Genomic DNA, 20,168 nt, shown 5'->3' with positions numbered 1-20,168 from the left:
CAATCCTCCTCAACTGAAAAAAACTATTTTTTACTACTGTGTTTATCTGACAATCAAATTTAAGCTCAGAATCAAAGATTATGATCACAATTTTTTACACAGGATGAAAACTGTGTCAGACTCTTGTTTCGAGTAAACACTGTGCTTTTTTTTTTCCAAATAGCACAATTTCAGTCTTTTTATCATTTAAAGGGTCATGAAACTCCCCTGTTTTAGCCTGGTCGTTCACACCTCTGAGCTGCTAAAACTCTGTAAAAATGGGCGTGTAAAGCTCTGGAAAAGTGGGAGTGTAGAGGGGGAGAAGAGGGGAGAGAACAACCAATGAAGCACAGACATAGAACACACTCATTATACAGAATAATGAATATTAATATATGAGCACAGAGAAAATGACAAAAAACTCACAAGCACAAGGGAGAAATGCGAAAGAATATTTAATAGGGCTAATAATAGGCTACTTTGATTACGTTTACGAGCACTGCAGTCTCAAAATCAGTCTTTTGTCTATTAGAATAATCGCGTCGTCGCATTCAGATTGGCTGCCCAGACAGCAGGTGACTCCGTGCCGGATCCGTTTTCAAACTGGCAAATCCGCGTTACAGTCACCTCCGTTTCACTGCTCTAATACGGATCCAGCCCGGTCCCGGTTTCAGTGGGCGGGAACAACAGTCGCAAAGCAGATTCGGCCCGTATCCGTGGAAACGAGCGCAAATCTTTTTCTTTTTCTGGAGTTTAGAAGAGGAGGCAGCCACAGTCGGTGCTCGGTATCCTACCTCAAAAACTTCACCAAAGTCAAACTGTTCTATTAATGAATTAATTTCTTATTAATTATTATATTGTGTACTCGTTTGCTTAAAGTTTAAACTTAAGGTTTGGAGTTTTTATTATTAGATCGGTATTGAATCGTAATGTTAGTTAACTCTTATGTTAGCAGAGGGCACGCTAACATGCAGATGATCCAGAGGATTACAATTATATAACTGACGAATTTTAACTGTTTAATTTAATTTTTAATTTTTACTGTTAAAGTTTTAATTGCGTGATAATGCTAGTGATAAGCTAGCGTTAACTTAAGCTATAGCTAAGGCCTACCGCAGACCCGTACTTTACAATAAGGGTTCACTTATTAACATTAGTTAATAACTAACATGAATTAACCATTAACATTACATAGTTATTTGTTAATCTTTGTTAATGTTAGCTAATAAAAATACAGTTGTCCATTGTTCATGTTACTTCACAGTGCATTAACTAATGTTAACAATACAACATTCGAATTTAATGTATTTGTAAATGTTAACATTATCAAAGATTAATAAACAATGCAGAAGTGCAGTTCATTATTAGTTCATGTCAACTAATGCTAACTAATGATACTAGTCTCTTCTGCTCACCAAGACTGCATTTATCTAATCAAAAATACAGTAAAAACAGTAATATTGTGAAAAAATTAGTAACCTGCATTCTATAGTAAAATGTAATTTATTCCTGTGATCAAAGCTGTATTTTCAGCATCATTACTCCAGTCTTCAGTGTCACATGATCCTTCAGAAATCATTCTATATGATGATTTGATGCTCAAGAAACATTTATGATTATTATCAGTATTCAAAACAGTTGTGTTGCTTTATATTTTTGTGGAAACAATTATATCATTCAAACATTTGTGGTAAGATTAAAAAGAGAAATTAATACTTCATCAAGGATACTTTAAATCGATCAAAAGTGACAGTCAGCCCTAAATGATGACATTTATAACAAAAAAAACAAAACAAAAAAACAAATTGCTTTAAAAAACTTAATTTAATAAATGCAAATAAATTTATTAACATTTTCTATTCATCAACGAATCCTGAAAAAGTATCACCATTTCCACAAAAATGTTAAGCAGCACAACCATTTTCAACATTGATAATAATCAGAAATTTTGCATGAGCACCAAATCAGCATATTAAATGATTCTGATCAATTTAAATTAATATTTAAATTCTTTATATACCTGTGTATCCTTTAACTGATTTACATTACAGATGAGATTTCAATCAGGATTCAGGAGCTTATTAGTCTGGAGGTTGGAGACGTTTATTGCACATATATATATATTTTTTCCTCAACAGGAGCTGTAAGGAATAACCAGTCTTCTACCAGTGCAGCAGATTCTTGCCTTTGGCCAGAAGGAATGTGCCAGAGCCAAAGAGGCCTTAACTGAGGTAAATTTCAAATAGAACCAGCATAGTGGCAGGTTGTATTTTAGTTATTACTGTTTTTCATCTCCATACCATTACAATAAGCGATAGTAGCTGACTTCATAAAGAAAAAGGGACAGTTGAGTTTATATTGTCACATGTTAGTGTATGCCAAGCCCAGTTGCAGCACATTTATTTATATAATACTGTACAATATTATTATCTCTACATTGAGATTTTTTTCTGTGGACTGGGCTTGTCTTTTCTTTTTAGAAAACATTATTTGAAAAGCATTATATTAATATTTTGCAGACACTTCATATTTAGTTCAAATTGTACATGAGAAAAGCATAAGGAGAAATTTACAGATTTTTTACTTGGCTACAACAGTGAAAAATGTGTATAGGAGAGCAGATTTTTATCACAATGACATACACGATTGAAATTTTTTATTCTGGTAATTTTAAAGGATTAGTTCACTTTAAAATAAAGATTTCCTGATAATTTACTCACCCCCATGTCATCCAAGATGTTCATGTCTTCCTTTCGTCAGTCAAAAAAAAAAAAAGGTTTTTGATGAAAACATTCTAGGATTATTCTCCTTATAGTGGACTCCAATGGCCTCCAAACGGTTGAAGGTCAAAATTACAATTCTGTATTATTCAAGAAGCTTATGCTGTATGTCCTATGCCTTCCCTATTAAACTTACAGAAAAAAACGGAACTGACGCTGCGTTTAATAGGGAAGGCGTAGGACATACAACGTATGCTTTTTGAAGAATAAGGAAAGCAGAAGCACGTACAAGGCGATCATTTGTGTTTATAAAGCACATACAGTTGTATTTTTTTCAAAAATGACCGATCGTTTCACTAGATAAGACCCTTATTCCTCGTCTGGTGTCATTTAAAGCCCTTTGAAGCTGTACTGAAACTGTAATTTTGACCTTCAACCATCTGGAGGCCATTGAAGTCCACTATAGGGAGAATAATCCTGTTTTCATCAAAACTCTTTCTTTTGGACTGACGAAAGAAAGACATGAACATCTTGGATGACATGGGGCTGAGTAAATTATTAGAAATTTTATTTGAAAGTGGACTAATCCTTTAATTTGCAGCAGTTGTTTAAAGTTGGTGTTCATTTGTGTGAAGTAAATAAGTGTCAGCAAAATTTCAGCCAAAGCAGAGTGATACAATAGAACTAGATTGCTTTGGAGTGCTTTAACATAGATTGAGAAGGGGAAATTTAAAGACAAAGTACACACCCTGTCTGATGTGTCAAAGGCTATGTTCACACTGTCAGTCCAAATACGATTATTTGTGTATTCGATTGGAATCTGATCATGGCATGAGAAAGTGACATAAACCACGCAAAATCTGATCAGATCGGTCAAACTGAAACTGATTTCCAGAAATCACATTTGAATATGATTTCAAACCACATATGAATGTAGCTCAAAGCAGATTCGTAAAAATCACATTTCATGTAATTTGTTTTGCGGTTCACACTTTATGATCGCGTTCCAATTGGATATGCACAAAAATCTGATTTGGACCGATAGACTGAATGAGGCTAACATCTCCACCAACATCAGAAATGACTACACACAGCAATATAGAGGCTCATTTAGACAAGCCTCACAATAGTCAGATTCTTGATTTAGTGGGAAAATTACATGAATATCTAACAGCTTTCTTCTTCTTCTTTTTTTTTTCTCCTGCAGATGCCTCATGGGAATTAAATGGCACATACGAAGTGGTTTGTAATACCATGGTTTTCCGACTGTCCTGATTGGTTCTTGATGTGTTTATGGTTCATTATAGGAAATTATTTTTTGTATGCTTTTTTCCCCATTTTTTCTATTTTCTTCTTTAAATATACATTAAGAAAAGTCGTGAGATTTTTTAACTGTTTTTGTATCAATGTTTTAAAGGATAGTTCACCAGAAAATGAAAATTTACTGTTAATTTACTCACCCTCAAGCCATCCATAATGTGGGTGACATTTTTTCTTCAGTTGAACAGTAAAGATTTTTAGCGTGGTCCTTGGTGATTTGTATAATGCAAGTCAATGGCTACTGTCACTTTGAGAGTCATAAAAACATATTACAGGCCAAACAAAGTTAATACCTGTGACTGATGCTGACATTACATTGAGGTCTTATGAAGTGAAACAGACAACTCTTTTTGCTTCATTAGACCTCAGTGAATCATCCGGAGCCACAGGTATTCATTTAGTTTTGCCTGTATGTTTTTTTTTGTCTCTCAAACTGACTTTAGCCATTGACTTTTATATTATACTTTTATATTATACAAATCACCAAGGCTAAAAATCAGCTAAAAATCTTATTTACTGAGTAAATTAATGGCAAATTTTCATTTTTGGGTGAATGATCCCTTTAAGCTTAGTGAATATGATGTAACTAGAGACTTAAAGGGATTAGTTCACTTTTAAATGAAAATTACCCCAAGCTGAAAGTGAACTAATCCTTTAAAGGGATAGTTCACCCAAAAATGAAAATTCTGTCATTAATTACTCATCTCATTTTTCCAAACTCGTAATACTTTCTTTCATCTCTGGAACTCAAATGAAGATCTTTTTGATGAAATCTGAAGATTTCTGTCTCTCTTTTGACAGCTACACAACAACCACTTCTACACTTCTATGAACTTCAACTACAAAGTTCATAAAGAGATCGCCAAACTAATCCATATAAATTGAGTGGTTTAATCCAAATTTTCTCATACTTGGATTAAATGATCACTTTATATGATGAACAAACCTCTTGCTGATGCTCAAGCGTGCTGTGTAACACGAGAATGCTAACCTTATTAGTTCTCGCACGTCAGTAAACATGCTCGAGCTTCCCTTTACCACAACTGATATGTGAGTTGATAAATGCTTATATGTGAATAAAATCCTAAATTCAATCCATTCATCATATAAAGCGCTCGTGTCTCTTCAGAAAACTTTGGACTAAAGTACTCAATTTATATGGATTAGTTTTACAATCTCTATGAACTTTTTAAGCATCAGAGTGGTAGTTGCATAGCTGTCAACAGAGGAACAGAAAGCTCTCGTATTTCATCAGAAAGATCTTCATTTGTGTCCCGAAGATGAATGAAAGTCTTACCGTTGTAGAACAAAATGAAGGTGAGTAAATAATGACAGAATGTTTTATTTTGTGGTGAACTAACACTTTAATGGCAAGTAGAGACACTTAAAGGGTTAGTTCACCCAAAAATGAAAATTATGTCATTAATGACTCACCCTCATGTCGTTCCAAACCCGTAAGACCTCCGTTCATCTTCGGAACACAGTTTAAGATATTTTAGATTTAGTCCGAGAGCTTTCTGTCCCTCCATTGAAAGTGTTTGTACGGTAGACTGTCCATGTCCAGAAAGGTAATAAAAATATCGTCAAAGTAGTCCATGTGACATCAGTGGGTTAGTCAGAAGTTTTTGAAGCACATTTTGGTCCAAAAATAACAAAACCTATGACTTATTACTCATACTTTATTCTGTATGAGCTATGTGCCACGTGGCTAGTGTTATTAAACTTATTGCGAAGCTCCGCGCTGAAACCGATCATATGCACGCTCCATGCATACATATCATAACAATCGTATTTTTCATGTGTTCGTATTCAAACTAAAGTTCTGACCTCATCGCGAGCAAAATACAAACAACATGTGCTGCTGTGCTGAAGGAAATATAGCCTACATACGGCTGTTTGAACCTATGGTTTGAACACAGCTAGAGCAGGCAGAGGTGAATGAGCCGCACTTTTGTGACATTTGAATTCTCCGCTGTAATGCGATCTCACGCGAACATATTTTCCATTTGTACTGCTAGATTACAGCAAAACAATCCACATGCACACAAACCTCTACTCTGGTCGCGTCTCAGGAAAACACATTGTGTTGAGGAAACGCGCACCAATGATATGTCTCTGAATGACAAGAGACCGAGGCGAGAGAAGTGATACTTCCTCATGCATAATACCGCAATTATAATCTTATGCATACTACAGTGCAGTGATTGGATTGAATGAGCTTTATGTCATGAATATATGTCAAGAATTGCTCGAAACGGTCTACATCAGCATGTTCGACCATGCCCATACTTGGGCCGAAAGTACACGATTACGTCAGATTTTGTGACGTTGCTCCTACTCAGCTTTTCAAACCGGAAGACAGAAATCGCTCTGAAAAATGCAAAAATAACTATTTTTCACTTGAATACATGAATAACATTAATGATTAACATTGAATTTACATGAATAACATTAATGAGTACCTTTAGTGTTTTCAATGATGTGCAGCCTATACATATCTGTTTACATCTCAAAAAAAAGTGTTTTGGGGTTTCATGACCCTTTAACATTAAAAAAAAATGAGTTCATCCAACATTTCACCTCCTCAAGGCAATCAAACAAGGAATTTTGAGCAGCATTATTTCCTGTTTTGAAAGGCAGGTACAACTGTGTGTCATCAGCACAACTACAGGTGCTGGTCATATAATTAGAATATTGTGAAAAGTTCATTTTTTTTTTATTGTAAATTATTTTTAAAAATTAAACTTTCATATATTCTAGATTCCCTACATGTAAAGTAAAACATTTCAAAAGTTTTTTTTTTTTTTTTTTTTTTAATTTTGATGATTAGAGCGTACAGCTCATGAAAGTCCAAAATCCAGTATCTCAAAATATTAGAATATTTACATTTGAGTTTCATTAAATGACCATTCCTACAGTATAAATTTCGGGTATCTCTTGTTTTTTGAAACCACACTAATGGGGAAGACTGCTGACTTGGCAATGGTCCAGGAGACAATCATTGACACCCTCCACAAAGAGAGTAAGTCACAGATGGTCATTACTGAATGGGGTGGCTGTTTACAGAGTGATGTATCAAAGCATATTAAATGCAAAGTTGACTAGAAGGAAGAAATTGGGTAGGCAAAGGTGCACAAGCAACAGGGATGACCACAAGCTTAAGAATACTGTCAAGTAAAGCCGATTCAAACACTTGGGAGAGCTTCACAATGAGTAGAATGAAGCCAGAGTCAGCGCATCAAGAGTCACCACACTCGGACATCTTCAGGAAAAGGACTACCAAGCCACTTCTGAAACAGAAACAATGTCAGAAGCATCTTACCTGGGCTAAGGAGAAAAAGAACTGGACAGTGAACAGTGGTCGAAAGTCCTCTTTTCAGATAAAAGTAAATTTTGCATTTCATGTTGAAATCATGGTCCCAGAGTCTGAGGGAAGACTGGAGAGGCACAGAATCCAAGCTGCTTGAGGTCTAGTGGGAAGTTTCTGAAGTTAGTAATGATTTGATATTACTGTGCTTTATTGGCCAGCCAACATGCCTGACCCCTGAATCTATGGGATATTTTCAAGAGAAAGATGAGAAACAGTCGATCCAACAATATATAGATGATCTGAAGGCTCAGTAGTGCCTCAGCAGTGCCACAGGCTGATCACTTCCATGCCACACTTCACTGATGCTGTAATTTGTGCTAGAGCAAGTCATTTGCTGTAATATGTGCTGCCGACCAAGTATTGATTGTACAAATGAACATACTTTAAAGAACTTGAACTTTTCTGTTTTGAAAATCCATTTTTTGATTGATCTTAGGAAATATTCTAATATTTTGAGATACTGGATTTTGGACTTTCATGAGCTGTACGCTCTAATCATCAAAATTAAAAAAAAAAAAAAAAAACTTTTGAAATGTTTTACTTTACATGTAGGGAATCTAGAATATATGTGTCACGATCACCGTCTGTTCCTGTCAGTTCCCGGACTACATTACCCATAATCCTCTCTGCCATTCACCTGCACTCACTCCACCAATCACTCCACTAATCACCACACCCAGCTGCCACGCATTACCAGGACTATAAAGGACTTTCACACAAACCACCTCACCGCAAAGTCTTGTTTACTGTTGTAGCAATTCCAAGCATTTATACCCTGTCTGTCTGTTGTTACTGTTCCTGCCTGCTACCCGTTATCGACCCATTGCTGCCTGTCCTGACCCTTGCCTTGTCTGCCGTTCTGTGAATGATATCTGCCTGCCTCGATCCACTGCCTGTACCCTCACTACGATTCTGCCTGTCCCTTGCTGTTCCTGTTTGTTCCTGATTGACTCTGCCTGTACGACCATTCTCACTGTAAATAAAACGCTGCACTTGGATCCCCTGCCTGAGTCCCGCTTCGTTACAATATGAAAGTTTCATTTTTAAAAATAATTTACAATAAAAAAATGAACTTTTTCACGATATTCTAATTATATGACCAGCACCTGTATGATATGAAATGCCAAATTTATTAAAAATAGAACCCAGAGGAATCATATATAAAGAAAAAAGCAATGGGCCTAAAATAGAGCCCTGAGATACCCCATAACTTACAGGAGCAGCAGAAGAACAATTATTCCCAATCTTTATAGTGAAAGTTCTACCCTCCAGGTAAGAATTGAACCAACGTAAAGCCACCCCACTTACCCCAACACACCGCTCAAGACGCTCTAATAAAATGGTATGATCCAGCGTGTCAAAGGCCGCGCTCAGGTCTAACAAAACAAGACCGACACAATTTCCATTGTCAACTTCCAATAAAATATAATTTAATACCCTAATAAGGGCAGATTCAGTACTATGATGAGTTCTAAATCCTGACTGAAACTTATCCATTATGTTAATCTCTGCTAAAATAGAAGAAAGCTGACAAAACACAACCAAGGAAGTTTAGAAATTGGACGAAAATTTTCGAAAAGTATAAATGGGTCTAGGCCAGATTTCTTTAACAAGGTATAACAATTGAGCTATAACAATTATTTTTTGTTATTTTATTTATTTATTTATTATTTATCAATTATTATTTGTTTTCTGTCAATAAATGTATCGAAACAATTGCTCAACTGTCTAATAAAACATACTATATTAAAGCGTCTTTGGTGTTTCCATGGTTTCTATGGAAGTAAAAACTGGAAATCGAGGGTAATGCAGATATGGCGTCATTGGCAGGCTTCACAATGACATGGGCCATTATACTGGTTAAAATAGTAGATTTCTCTGAATTTAAACATTTTTGAAAATATTTGGGATAATATGATTTTTGGATATTTTTGTCACAATCCCTGTCTGTGTTCCCTGTGTCTCCATTATAGAGTGGTGCAGGTATGACGTCACTTTGTAGGCCAACCGGCAGTTAGCATCACACTGGTTCCCTCGACAAAATCCCAATAGGATTTTTCCATAGGCTTTTGGATTATTGCAAAAAAACAAGCTCTGTGATCAACAAAGGTTTATGATACTTACACATTTTGTCCATCAAGAATATTTTGACAGAATGACACAAATTTTATGAAACTTGAAGCATAAATGCAGTCGCCAGAAGTAAAAAGCTAAATGGGTCTAGGCCAGGTTTCTTTAACAAGGGCTCCACTTCCGCATGTTTCAAACTCAGTGGCACACAACCCTTGGCCAGACTTTTATTTACCATAAAATGTATGGAACAATAATATCAAAAGCTTCTTTTAGGAGACTTGTTCTGATCACATCATTTATAGATGAAATGACCTTTAACATTCCTATGATCTCAGTGATTTCAGAAAATGACATCATCTTAAAATCTCTAAAAGAGCCTAAGGACGCAGCAACAATTCCAGGATCTAACTTCATTGGTGCTATTGCAAAGCAAATGCCATCGATTTTGTCAATAAAAAACTTTAAAAATCTCTTACAATTTGCAACTGAGGACTCAAGACCAACCGTGACTGAAGGCTCTAAAATGGAGTTAATTGTATTAAAAAGCACACAAGGCTGGTGAGAATATTTTACAATAATTTCAGAAAAATAATTTGTTCTAGCCATTTTAGCTGCTTCCTGAAATTTAGTCAAAGAATACCTCAGCATAATATAAGAAATTTGCAACTTATCCTTCTTCCATCTCCTTTCCGCACGTCTACATTCTTGTCTTAATGACCGTATCATTTAATTTACCCATGGAAGAGATTCAACTTTCCAATGTCAAATTTTACAAGGAGCAATATGGTCCAGTATATCTGAACAAACAGAGTCAAAAAGTAAAGACAGCTCATTTGTGTCAACAGAAGGTGGCAGATTATCAAAAATCTCAGCTAAGGATCTAAAAGATTCAGCAAATGCTATTACTGTAGATGATGTAATACTACAAGAACAATATATCTGGGATTGTGGCTCAACTGGAGTACATGACAAATTTGTAATTTGTGACAATTTTAATAAAAAAAATCTTACATATTGTGCTTTTAAGGGTATGTAGTTTCTTTAGCTCTTGTAAAATCACAACACCTCTAAGGCATGAACTTCTGTTTTATTTGGGTTAGAAGAAATAATTTGGATAGCTCAATCTTCTGATCCTATAAAACTTTGTGACAAAAATACTTAAGATATTAACACACAAAGGCATTTTATACTGCATTCAAACATACAGTATTTGAAAACTCTTTTACTATAATAATAAATCAAAAGCTAATTTTATAAAAGAGGTTGTGGTTTAATTTCTTACCCCCTGTCAGTTGACCCTGGACATGAGGTCCTGCCTTGGTGAGGATGTCTTTACACACTCCTGTGACAGATCAAAAGCAAACACTTTCTTATGCTTGAAATAGTTTAATTTGATATCAAGAATGCTTTGGTTATTTAGAAATCTTCAAGAATACCACTTGTCTGGAAGTCCTTAAAGTCAGTGGTGTTCACAATGGCATTAGTAGTCTCATTGGTGATGTCACCAAACACTAGATGGAGTTCAACCCTATCTACTGGCATGATGATCTCATCAAGGTCAGAGGTCAGTGAGTGAAACAGAGCTGTAGTGACAGTGAAAGATGTGCAGATGTGAGAAAAATGTATCCTTTTTGCAGATTTTTTGTTGTGTTTGTTGTGAGAACTTAAAATGCTATCAATGTTTAATGAAAAAAGAATATTTCATCCACTTATGTTCATATTTATTTATATGACAATTTATAATATTCATGCAATTTATTGCTCATGTAATAACTACTAATTATTTTTTTGCTCTTATATTTTCTAATACATTATTCTTGATAAGTTGGGAGCGGTTCAAAATAACAAGTATCAATGAATGCAATACACAATTCTTTAATCTCTTGCCTTGTCCTGTGTTGTCCACCATTTTTGCACTCAGATCCGCACAGACTGTCTGGAACATCTGCAAAATATTTCCAAAATAGGTTTAGGAATAAACATTGCTACAAGAAACTTCATTGCATAGAGGGTGTATTGTATGTAGATTGCTTACTTCCTCAGAATGAGCGTAATTAGGCATTATGGCGATACAAAAGGTCTGCAGGCAACCAGTGGATCGAGATAAAAATCCGCAGATCTCATGAGTAAGAATATTAACGGCATCTTTGACCGGTATCGATAGCACTATGCCGGGTCCGATTATTGGCAGTGCAATTGAACTCCAGGAATTCAGCTCACATAGTGCAAAAACTCGGCCAAGTCCGCAGCGAAGTGCCTTTAACAAAATATATAATATAGATGGCAAAACTACTAAATCTTTTCTGTAAATTCCATCCATTCGATCTTTTCTCTTATCAAAACACATCTTAACACTTTTTAAATTTCATACTGCCTCTTACTTTTTCGCTGTTGTGGTTTTTTCCTTTGGGCACACATTCTATGAAGAAAACCTTTGAACATCCCAACGCTGGTGTCGCATCTACCTCCAGTACATCTCCAGGAGTAAGTGTGCGTTTTCCCTTGGCATTGTTGAAGTTAGTCTGAAGCTGCTGTCCTGCTTTTTTCAGCAGGGATGATCCAATCAAGGTTGAGGTCAAATTTGTGTTTATCATCGGTGCAACAAACACATCGGCCTGTATTAATGATGCAAATCACAAAAAAATACTTAGTAGTGCTGTTTGAGAAGTATAATGAATCAATACTGGTATATTTTACTCATTAAAAGGATACTCCACCCCCAAAAAATGAAAAATTAATTTACTCATCCTCATACCATCCCAAATGTATAAGACTTTCTTTCTTTAGATGAGCACAAATTAAATATTTTAGAAAATGATTTATCTGTGTGAGTCCATAAAATGTAATTGTATGAGACCTCCAAAGTTGATGCTTCAAGAACCACACTAAAAGAACACAACGGTAATCCATTTGACCCCAGTTGATGAATCATTGTCTTCTGAAGCAAAACGATATGCGTGTTTATGGCCAAAGACTATAGATGTAGAAAGATGGTTCACTCCTATTAGTTATGAATGGGAGAAACTGCAACGCGCAATATGGCGGAATATATCCTGCCTTCTAAGTAAAAGTACCAATCGCTGATTGGTAAAGTCATCGTGTCACTGCAGCTGCCGTTAGAAGCTCTGGTTCTCATAGAAACCTGAGACTCGCGCATAGGACTGCACATGCGCATTGGCTCGTCTAGCCTGAAAAAAAGCTTTTTAATGCTATTTTAGCATAAGAAACAACATTTATGGGTTGTTTTATGTAAGATTTTGTTGCTTATTTGAAATATGTAATTTAATTGGGAGTTCGCCAAGCAGTTTTTGAGATTTCAGGATCCCCCATTCAAATAAATAGGACTTGGTCTTGGATGCCCAAAATAGCTGACTGGAGGCATTGCAAATATGCAAACAGACTTTCCTTGAAAGGGACTTTGATAGGGCCTAAAATTAACACTCACCAAGCAGTTTTTAGTTTTAGTTTTTAAAAACAATTTAATCACAAGAAGATGTTTTATGTGTGCATTATAGGTCTTCACGGGTCCACTTGGATCTAAAAACCCGAGGTCCAACCCGAGACCTGAGCGGGTTCAGGTCCAAAACTTTGACGAGTGCCTCGGACACTGGTCAGGTTTTGTATTAGTGGCCTCGGGTCTCGGGTAATTTAAAATAAATGTGCTTTTTCTGAATGGACCCGAGAAGATCCAAATAAATAAACTTTAATCATCCAACAGCAACGCCAAAAGTTATAATTCTTCAAAAGTTATAAACTCTTTCACATCTTCTTGCATCTGAATGGACAAATTCACAAAAAAAATGTCAAAAAATGCCCATCTCTGTGAGTATCCTAGTAAACATAGTTGGTTATGACTTAAGTGCTCATAAAAAGTAGAGAAAGACAATGTGTATAAGTATCTATATATTGGATCCGTGCATGTCTTAAAGTGACAGCAGCCTAATATCCCTGCTGCTGTCTGTTAATGTTTATTAAATAACAAAAGACAAAGAAAAAAAATCAACCACTTCTCTTGACTGAATAACTTTTGTATCTTTAATTAGGATAAATCTGTTTAATTGATACAGATTAAGACTATCCAGTGTTATTTTACATTTGATTACTTTATTCAACGTCTCTACCTGAAAACTACTGTTATTTCTCTTTTATAATATTTTAAATTTATATTAGTTAGGCTTGTAGTTTCCCAGGATCCTCCCTGTTCCACACCTGAACTCACTTCCTCGTTATCTCTCCCGCTCTCCCCGGATTCCCTGCACCTGGTCTTCGTCGTTTGTACACCCTTTATATTGGATTCACTCCCTGCACTGCTTGTCCGTTCGTATTGTTGTTTGCTATTGTTTGGTAATTGTGTGCTGTTCTGTTCCTTGGTTAAATAAATACCCATTTGTAGAAGTCCGATTCTGCCTCATCCCTGCTGCAGCCACAATTGTGACAGAAGAACGGACCAAACTGCGAGGACTTCTACAGGATGGGAACATCCATCTCCTCGGAGACAGATAAGCGAAGCTCCGGTGCCTCCACTCTGGGGGAAGAAACCGCTACGCGTGCTTCCGCAGCCAGAGAAGAGGCAGCAGATCTGGCAGGTGAGGGTCGAGATAGGGCAGAACCCGTCTCTAACCCCTCCACCAGATCCATTTGTGAACCCCAGGAGTGAAGTCTACGCTGTGCCTCGGCAGCAGCGGGACCCGTACCCTGGGGAACACTCGCCGCGGCGTCCTCCTTTTTGTCAAAGAACGCGCGGCGTGATCGGAGCCTGTGCATGCCTGTGCATGCTCCACTCCCATACATTTAGTGAACTGTTGCTTATTTTTCTCCGCCATAATAGTGTCTTTGCAATATATATATATATATATATATACAATACTAATATATATGCTTGGTGACTAAAATACTCTTGACCTCGGACGAAGAGATATTTTGTTTGCTGTAGATAATGACAGACAACACCAAATAAGACACACAATACACAGAGCGCTTGCTGAAGACACAGAAGCTGGCGTTCTTTGTTCTCAGGGGTGCTTTATAGTTTCCTGGTCCGTGACGTCACCCGCTCTGACGTCCCGCTACACTATTGGTTTGATTTCACGAGTGCTTCAAGACGTAATCACGCAGAGGCCTTCCCAAAGCGACTACGCAGCGTCGATGTTCCCATGAAAGGGAACATACTTAAAACAGTTCATGTGAGTTCAGTGGTTCAATCTTAATAGTATAAAGCGACAAGAAGTTTTTTTGTTTTTTTTTGCAGCAAAAAGACAAAATAACGACTTTTCAACGATATCTAGTGATGGCCGATTTCAAAACACTGCTTCAAATCTTTTGTTTTGTATCAGTAATTGTTCAGAACGCCTATTGTTTTGCTTCAGAAGACATTGATTCAACAACTGGGGTCATGTAGATTACCATTGTGTTCATTTAGTTTGGTTTTTGAAGCATCAACTGTACACTTGCATAAAATGTACTCACAGAGGTGGATTATTTTTCTAAAGATCTTCTTCAGCTAAATAAAGTAAGTCATTACATTTGGGACGGCATGAGGGTGAGAAGATCATGAAAGAATTAAAAATTTGGGTGGAATATCCCTATAAGGCAAAGTATTTTGAAACAAAGATAAAAAGAGTTTGTCAGCCTTACCTGTTGTTGCTCAAGACTACCAACCACAACTTTAATGTGTATCTCAAAGTCCAGAGAGTGTTGGGCAGATGCAGCAGATGCAGCAGATGCAGCAGATGGCAAGCTCTGAAAACCCGTATTCATGTATATGGGCACGTTACCTCTATTACGCCCATCATCAATGGGCAGTATGCAAACCATATAAGAACTCTTCACTAATTTCAAAGTCTCTGCACCATCACTTCGAAAAAATAGTTGAACTCCAGGTCCTTTAACCTCAAATTGTTTAGTGACAAGACTGTGAAGAAATGACTCAAGGCTGTCCTTCAAACTCTCAACTTCGCAACGAGGTCCCGTGAGGTGGACGCATGGGGAAGGAAAACTCGTTGGCTTTATTTCCACACCACTCTTCTTTACACCAGCCATCGACAAGATCTCCGGGAAGTGGTCTGCCATTTCTGGCCTGGGAAGAGGCAGGGAGTCATGATGGTTCTGATGGTTTATTTTGTATTCCAGCACGATGTTTTTCAGCCTATTAACTTCAGTAGTGTAGCCCACCATTTGCACTTTGGGGTCAGAACTTGATTCATCCAGGTATTTAAGCTCCACTTTAACACTGTCACGATTGGCCTGCTTGACGGCTTTACTCAAATCCTCCTTCAGCGTATTAAACGCAGCTGACTTTTGAGTGTTTTTCAGGTGCACGGTCTCCAAACACAGGTCTCTCTGCACAGCAGCAGCTGCCTCCTGTAGCACTCCGTCAGACAAACTCAACAGAAGAAGATCTGAACCTGAAGTCTTGAGCATAACCGGGCTGCGGAGGCTCTGTTGAAATCGGTTTTCGAAGTGCTGTATACCGCCACTTGATTCCAAGAAGGTCATAAGAGGACGATGTGATAGGATCCTCTTCTCTTTGATTTCTTTTGCTAAGTTTAAAAGCTCTTTTTCACCTGCACAAACCTCTTCCTCAGGACCCTTCAAAAGGAGAACGTCTGTTTTTTCCTGTGTAATCTTAAGCGCAGGTAAATCAGATTTTATGTATGACTCAAACTTCTCTTTGATGAGGGCAAATTGCTTTTCAGACACTCGACACTCTTGTTGAATTTGCTGTTGATCATGCAAGCCACTTACAAATTTTAAAATCTTCTCAACTTGTTTCCACTCTCCAACCACGACGGCTAAAAACGTGTCTTCTTCACAATAGATTTTTAAGTTGTCACCAGAGAGGTAATGGTGTTCTTCCAAAATTTCAGATTTTTTCCTATCAACCTCAAAGTAGACATTATAGCGTGACTTTAAAGTCTCGAACACTTGGTCGACTGCAAATTCCCATTTCTTCAGAGGACAATTGTCTTTAGCTGCCGGGTCCCTCGCCACCACAACCTCTTCAGAGTCAATGTGGATCTTGAAGGTGCTGGAGATCAAAGAGAGTTTTTTCTCCAAGTCTGAATTCGCCTTTTGACATTCAGTGAGGTAGCGTAATAGATAAGAGTCTAGTTTAAAAACTTTCTCCATACTTTTAGCACTTGCACATTCCTAAAAAAGAACAAATGATAAAGACATGTATTAATTGATTATACAAAATTCTTTGGTAACACTCTATTTTAGGGTCTTTAAACTAGTTACTTATTAGCATGCATATTACTAGAATATTGGCTGTTTATTAGTAATTGTTAAGTACATATTAATGCCTTAATCTGCATGTCCTTATTCTACATTCTTAATCCTACCCAATACCTAAACATAACAACTAATAATAATAGATGTTATACATACTAAAGTGTTACCAATTCTTCATAATGAAAATGCAAGACAAGTGAAATGAATTAATCAGAGCTTAATAATTAGTAAGAGAAGTCCGAATCATTACCACAAACTGGTTCTTTCGGACAGTTCATTTTAATGAACGAAATCAAAATACAGATTCACCAGTTTGTATAATTACGCAATGACATCATGTACACCCAATAGTGATGTGAAATGCAGAAGTCTAAAGCATATAAAGTGAATAAACTAGTCTTAATAAACTCATTTTTACATAAACCATAAAAAAACTTTTAATTTTGCCCCCCTCATTCAAGTCAACTGCTCGGTTCAAGCATGTTTCCTCAGTTCAGTGTACTTGTCACTCGAGAACTGTAGTAACCATTGACTCTTGACTCAGTGTACGGCTTTTGACTTGAGAACAATACACTGCAATACATTTTATTTGTTATCTTTTATGCTTTTCAGCAAACGACATCTGTATTTAGCTCTCCTTTTATGAAACCCTTGGCAGACAATTCTCAGTGTATTGGATATGTCTATATGTTTTCAGTTGTACTGTTGGACAAACTTGAGTTCTGAAATTGCATCATGGGATCATATACTCCTGTATAATGGCTCATTTCGAGTCGGAGTGACTGTCAGGCATGACCGGAAGTGTGTGTTGACTCAAGCCACGATCTGTTTCAGATGGTTCAGTCTGATTTGTTGCACTGGTTTATAAACTAAACAGAACCGGTTTAAAAGACAGATTAGTTTGTGAATTGGTCATCACCATTAACAAAATAATGACATTTCTAGTTGAATTTATTGTACGATTTTGACATAAAAGAATTATGCATACATCTAATAAGATAAGAAAAAAAAATTTGTATAAAAGGTTAAAATGTCCGCAAATCAATTTAAAAGACGCAGCTATGGGCCCTTAATTTGTCACTTTTATGAACTAGTGATGGCAGAGAATATGAAGAAATATATTTATCTCTGGGAGATAGCTGCCCGCGACAGGCCTAAACCAGCACAAAAACACACTCAGCAAAATTATTGTATTGACAAGATAACAGAAAATATCAATATGTCTTTTTTTGTCAATATTACACACAGGCCAACTTTATTGTCAAGCATAGCAAGTGATTTCCAAGAAATACTCATGATATTTACTTTAACTACGCAGAGAGTTAGTCTCTCTGTAGGCTTCAGGAAAAACAGGTTTGACTACATTGTATCAGCAGAAAACAAGGTAGTGCAGGTAAATAAATCTAAGATAAATCCGTTTTCGACGACTGTGCCACTTACCTGATTAGCAGATGCTTCGGGTTGTTTGCTGCTTTCGGGAACATTGTCACATCTTAATGAAACATGGATCTCCTCTTGTCCGGATATATTGATGACATGATCCTTTCGGCCTAGTACTCTTTCCTGAGCTTTGAATACAAATGCATATTGATGAGTATAAATGTCATAATTATAAATTGAATATTATTATTATTATTACAGTTGTTTTGACAAGCTTAAGTGAGATAAAAGTATAGCACGGATTAAAACAAGGTGCAAAAAACTTCAATAACAAAAAACACTAACCTTCTTTGTTTATGAAACGTATGTTGTAGGTGTTGTCACCCACATTGTTGATCTCACACTGTCCTCCGCCTGATCTTCTCTTGATGCTAAAGTATTTGTGTATTTGTTTAACTTCCACATCAGAGAGATTATTTGCCTTAAAAAACACAGCGTACTGGTAGTTCTCCATCTTTAATCCGATTGTTGTGTTGAGCTTTGACATGAATAGGCTATAGGTGCTCTGAGATGCTTTCACTTTTGCTTTGCCTCATATTACAGACTGTGGTTTATGTTGCCACTCCTCCAGCTTCCTCTTCATGCTGGTATGTGGCACAAAAGCAAATATCTCTACCATAACCATGATCAGGCCCGGATTGGCTAATCGGGAGCACCGGGAGAATTATTTATTTATTTGACCGCGAGGGCCGGTGTTGTCATGGCACTGGGTTGAAATATGGATGCTCTAGAAACTGTGGACGCGGCCAAATGTACTAAGCTGAGTAGCCTAACTTTTTCCTTAAAGGTGCCCAAGAATGCTTTTTCACAAGATGTAATATAAGTCTAAGGTGTCCCCTGAATGTGTCTGTGAAGTTTCAGCTCAAAATACCCCATAGATTTTTTTTAATTAATTTTTTTAACTGCCTATTTTGGGGCATCATTAACTATGCACTGATTTTTAATTCGCGTGCTCCCTGCCACACGAGCTCTCAATTATATTACAGCACATTTACAAAGTTCACACAGCTAATATAACCCTCAAATGGATCTTTACAAGATGTTCGTCATGGCTGCTGTATGCATGCTTCGAATTATGTGAGTAAAGTATTTATTTTGATGTTTATATTTGATTCTCTATGAGTTTGAGGCTGTGCTCCGTGGCTAACGGCTAATGATACACTGTTGGAGAGATTTATAAAGAATGAAGTTGTGTTTATGAATTATACAGACTGCAAGTGTTTAAAAATGAAAATAGCGACGGCTCTTGTCTCCGTGAATTCAGTAAGAAACAATGGTGACTTTAACCTCATTTAACAGTACATTAGCAACATGCTAACGAAACATTTAGATAGACAATTTACAAATATCACTAAAAATATCATGCTATCATGGATCATGTCAGTTATTATTGCTCCATCTGCCATTTTCGCTGTTGTTCTTGCTTACCTAGTCTGTTGATTCACCTGTGCAGATCCAAACGTTACTGGCTGCCCTTGTCTAATGCCTTTCATAATGTTGAGAACATGGGCTGGCATATGCAAATATTGGGGCGTACACCCCGAATGTTACGTAACAGTCGGTGTTATGTTGAGATCCGTGTGTTTTCCGGAAGTCTTTTAAACAAATGAGATTTACATAAGAAAGAGAAAGCAATGGAGTTTGAAACTCAATGTATGTCTTTTCCATGTAGCCTACTGAACTCTTGTTATTCAACTATGCCGAGGTAAATTAAAATTTTGAATCTAGGGCACCTTTAAAACCAGTCAGTGATGGATTTAGGCCTGGATGACATGGGCAACGGCAAACAAACAATCAAAGAAACGAATGCGCGATCGGGTTTTTAGCGCTCATTTGCACGTAATGTCAATGATATCACGTCACTCGGTGGGTAAATTAACCTGGTCGGGAGGGACTCGGAGTGTGCGCCCGGAGAAGACAACTCACTCAAAAGTATACGAGAAGAAGGGATGAGGTGACGTCTGTAGGGACAGCGGGACAAGTTCTAAATCAGCGCTAAATTATGGTAAGGCAAAAGGTCTAAGCCACCGGAG

At 36.9% G+C, this 20,168-nt stretch overlaps 1 protein-coding gene across 1 annotated transcript in view; it reads right to left on the bottom strand.

The window, feature by feature from the left end:
• LOC125264890 (protein mono-ADP-ribosyltransferase PARP14-like) overlaps nucleotides 1-18,683 on the bottom strand; it is a 40,683-nt gene extending 22,000 nt beyond the window's left edge. Inside the window, exons 1-8 of the mRNA XM_048184687.1 lie at nucleotides 18,421-18,683; nucleotides 18,136-18,263; nucleotides 15,097-16,611; nucleotides 11,844-12,077; nucleotides 11,498-11,719; nucleotides 11,350-11,407; nucleotides 10,899-11,045; nucleotides 10,745-10,804 (exon numbers count right to left, since the gene is read on the bottom strand). Coding sequence (XP_048040644.1) covers nucleotides 10,745-10,804; nucleotides 10,899-11,045; nucleotides 11,350-11,407; nucleotides 11,498-11,719; nucleotides 11,844-12,077; nucleotides 15,097-16,611; nucleotides 18,136-18,263; nucleotides 18,421-18,622 — 2,566 coding nt within the window. The 5' untranslated portion in view covers nucleotides 18,623-18,683. The remainder of the gene's footprint in view (nucleotides 1-10,744; nucleotides 10,805-10,898; nucleotides 11,046-11,349; nucleotides 11,408-11,497; nucleotides 11,720-11,843; nucleotides 12,078-15,096; nucleotides 16,612-18,135; nucleotides 18,264-18,420) is intronic.
• Between the last annotated feature and the right edge of the window lie 1,485 nt (nucleotides 18,684-20,168).

Source organism: Megalobrama amblycephala, linkage group LG3 (genome assembly GCF_018812025.1).
Source record: "Megalobrama amblycephala isolate DHTTF-2021 linkage group LG3, ASM1881202v1, whole genome shotgun sequence".
NCBI classification, from domain to species: Eukaryota; Metazoa; Chordata; class Actinopteri; order Cypriniformes; family Xenocyprididae; genus Megalobrama; species Megalobrama amblycephala.
The sequence above is the reverse complement of the archived record's forward strand: the minus strand, read 5'-3'. Positions and strand labels throughout refer to the sequence as shown.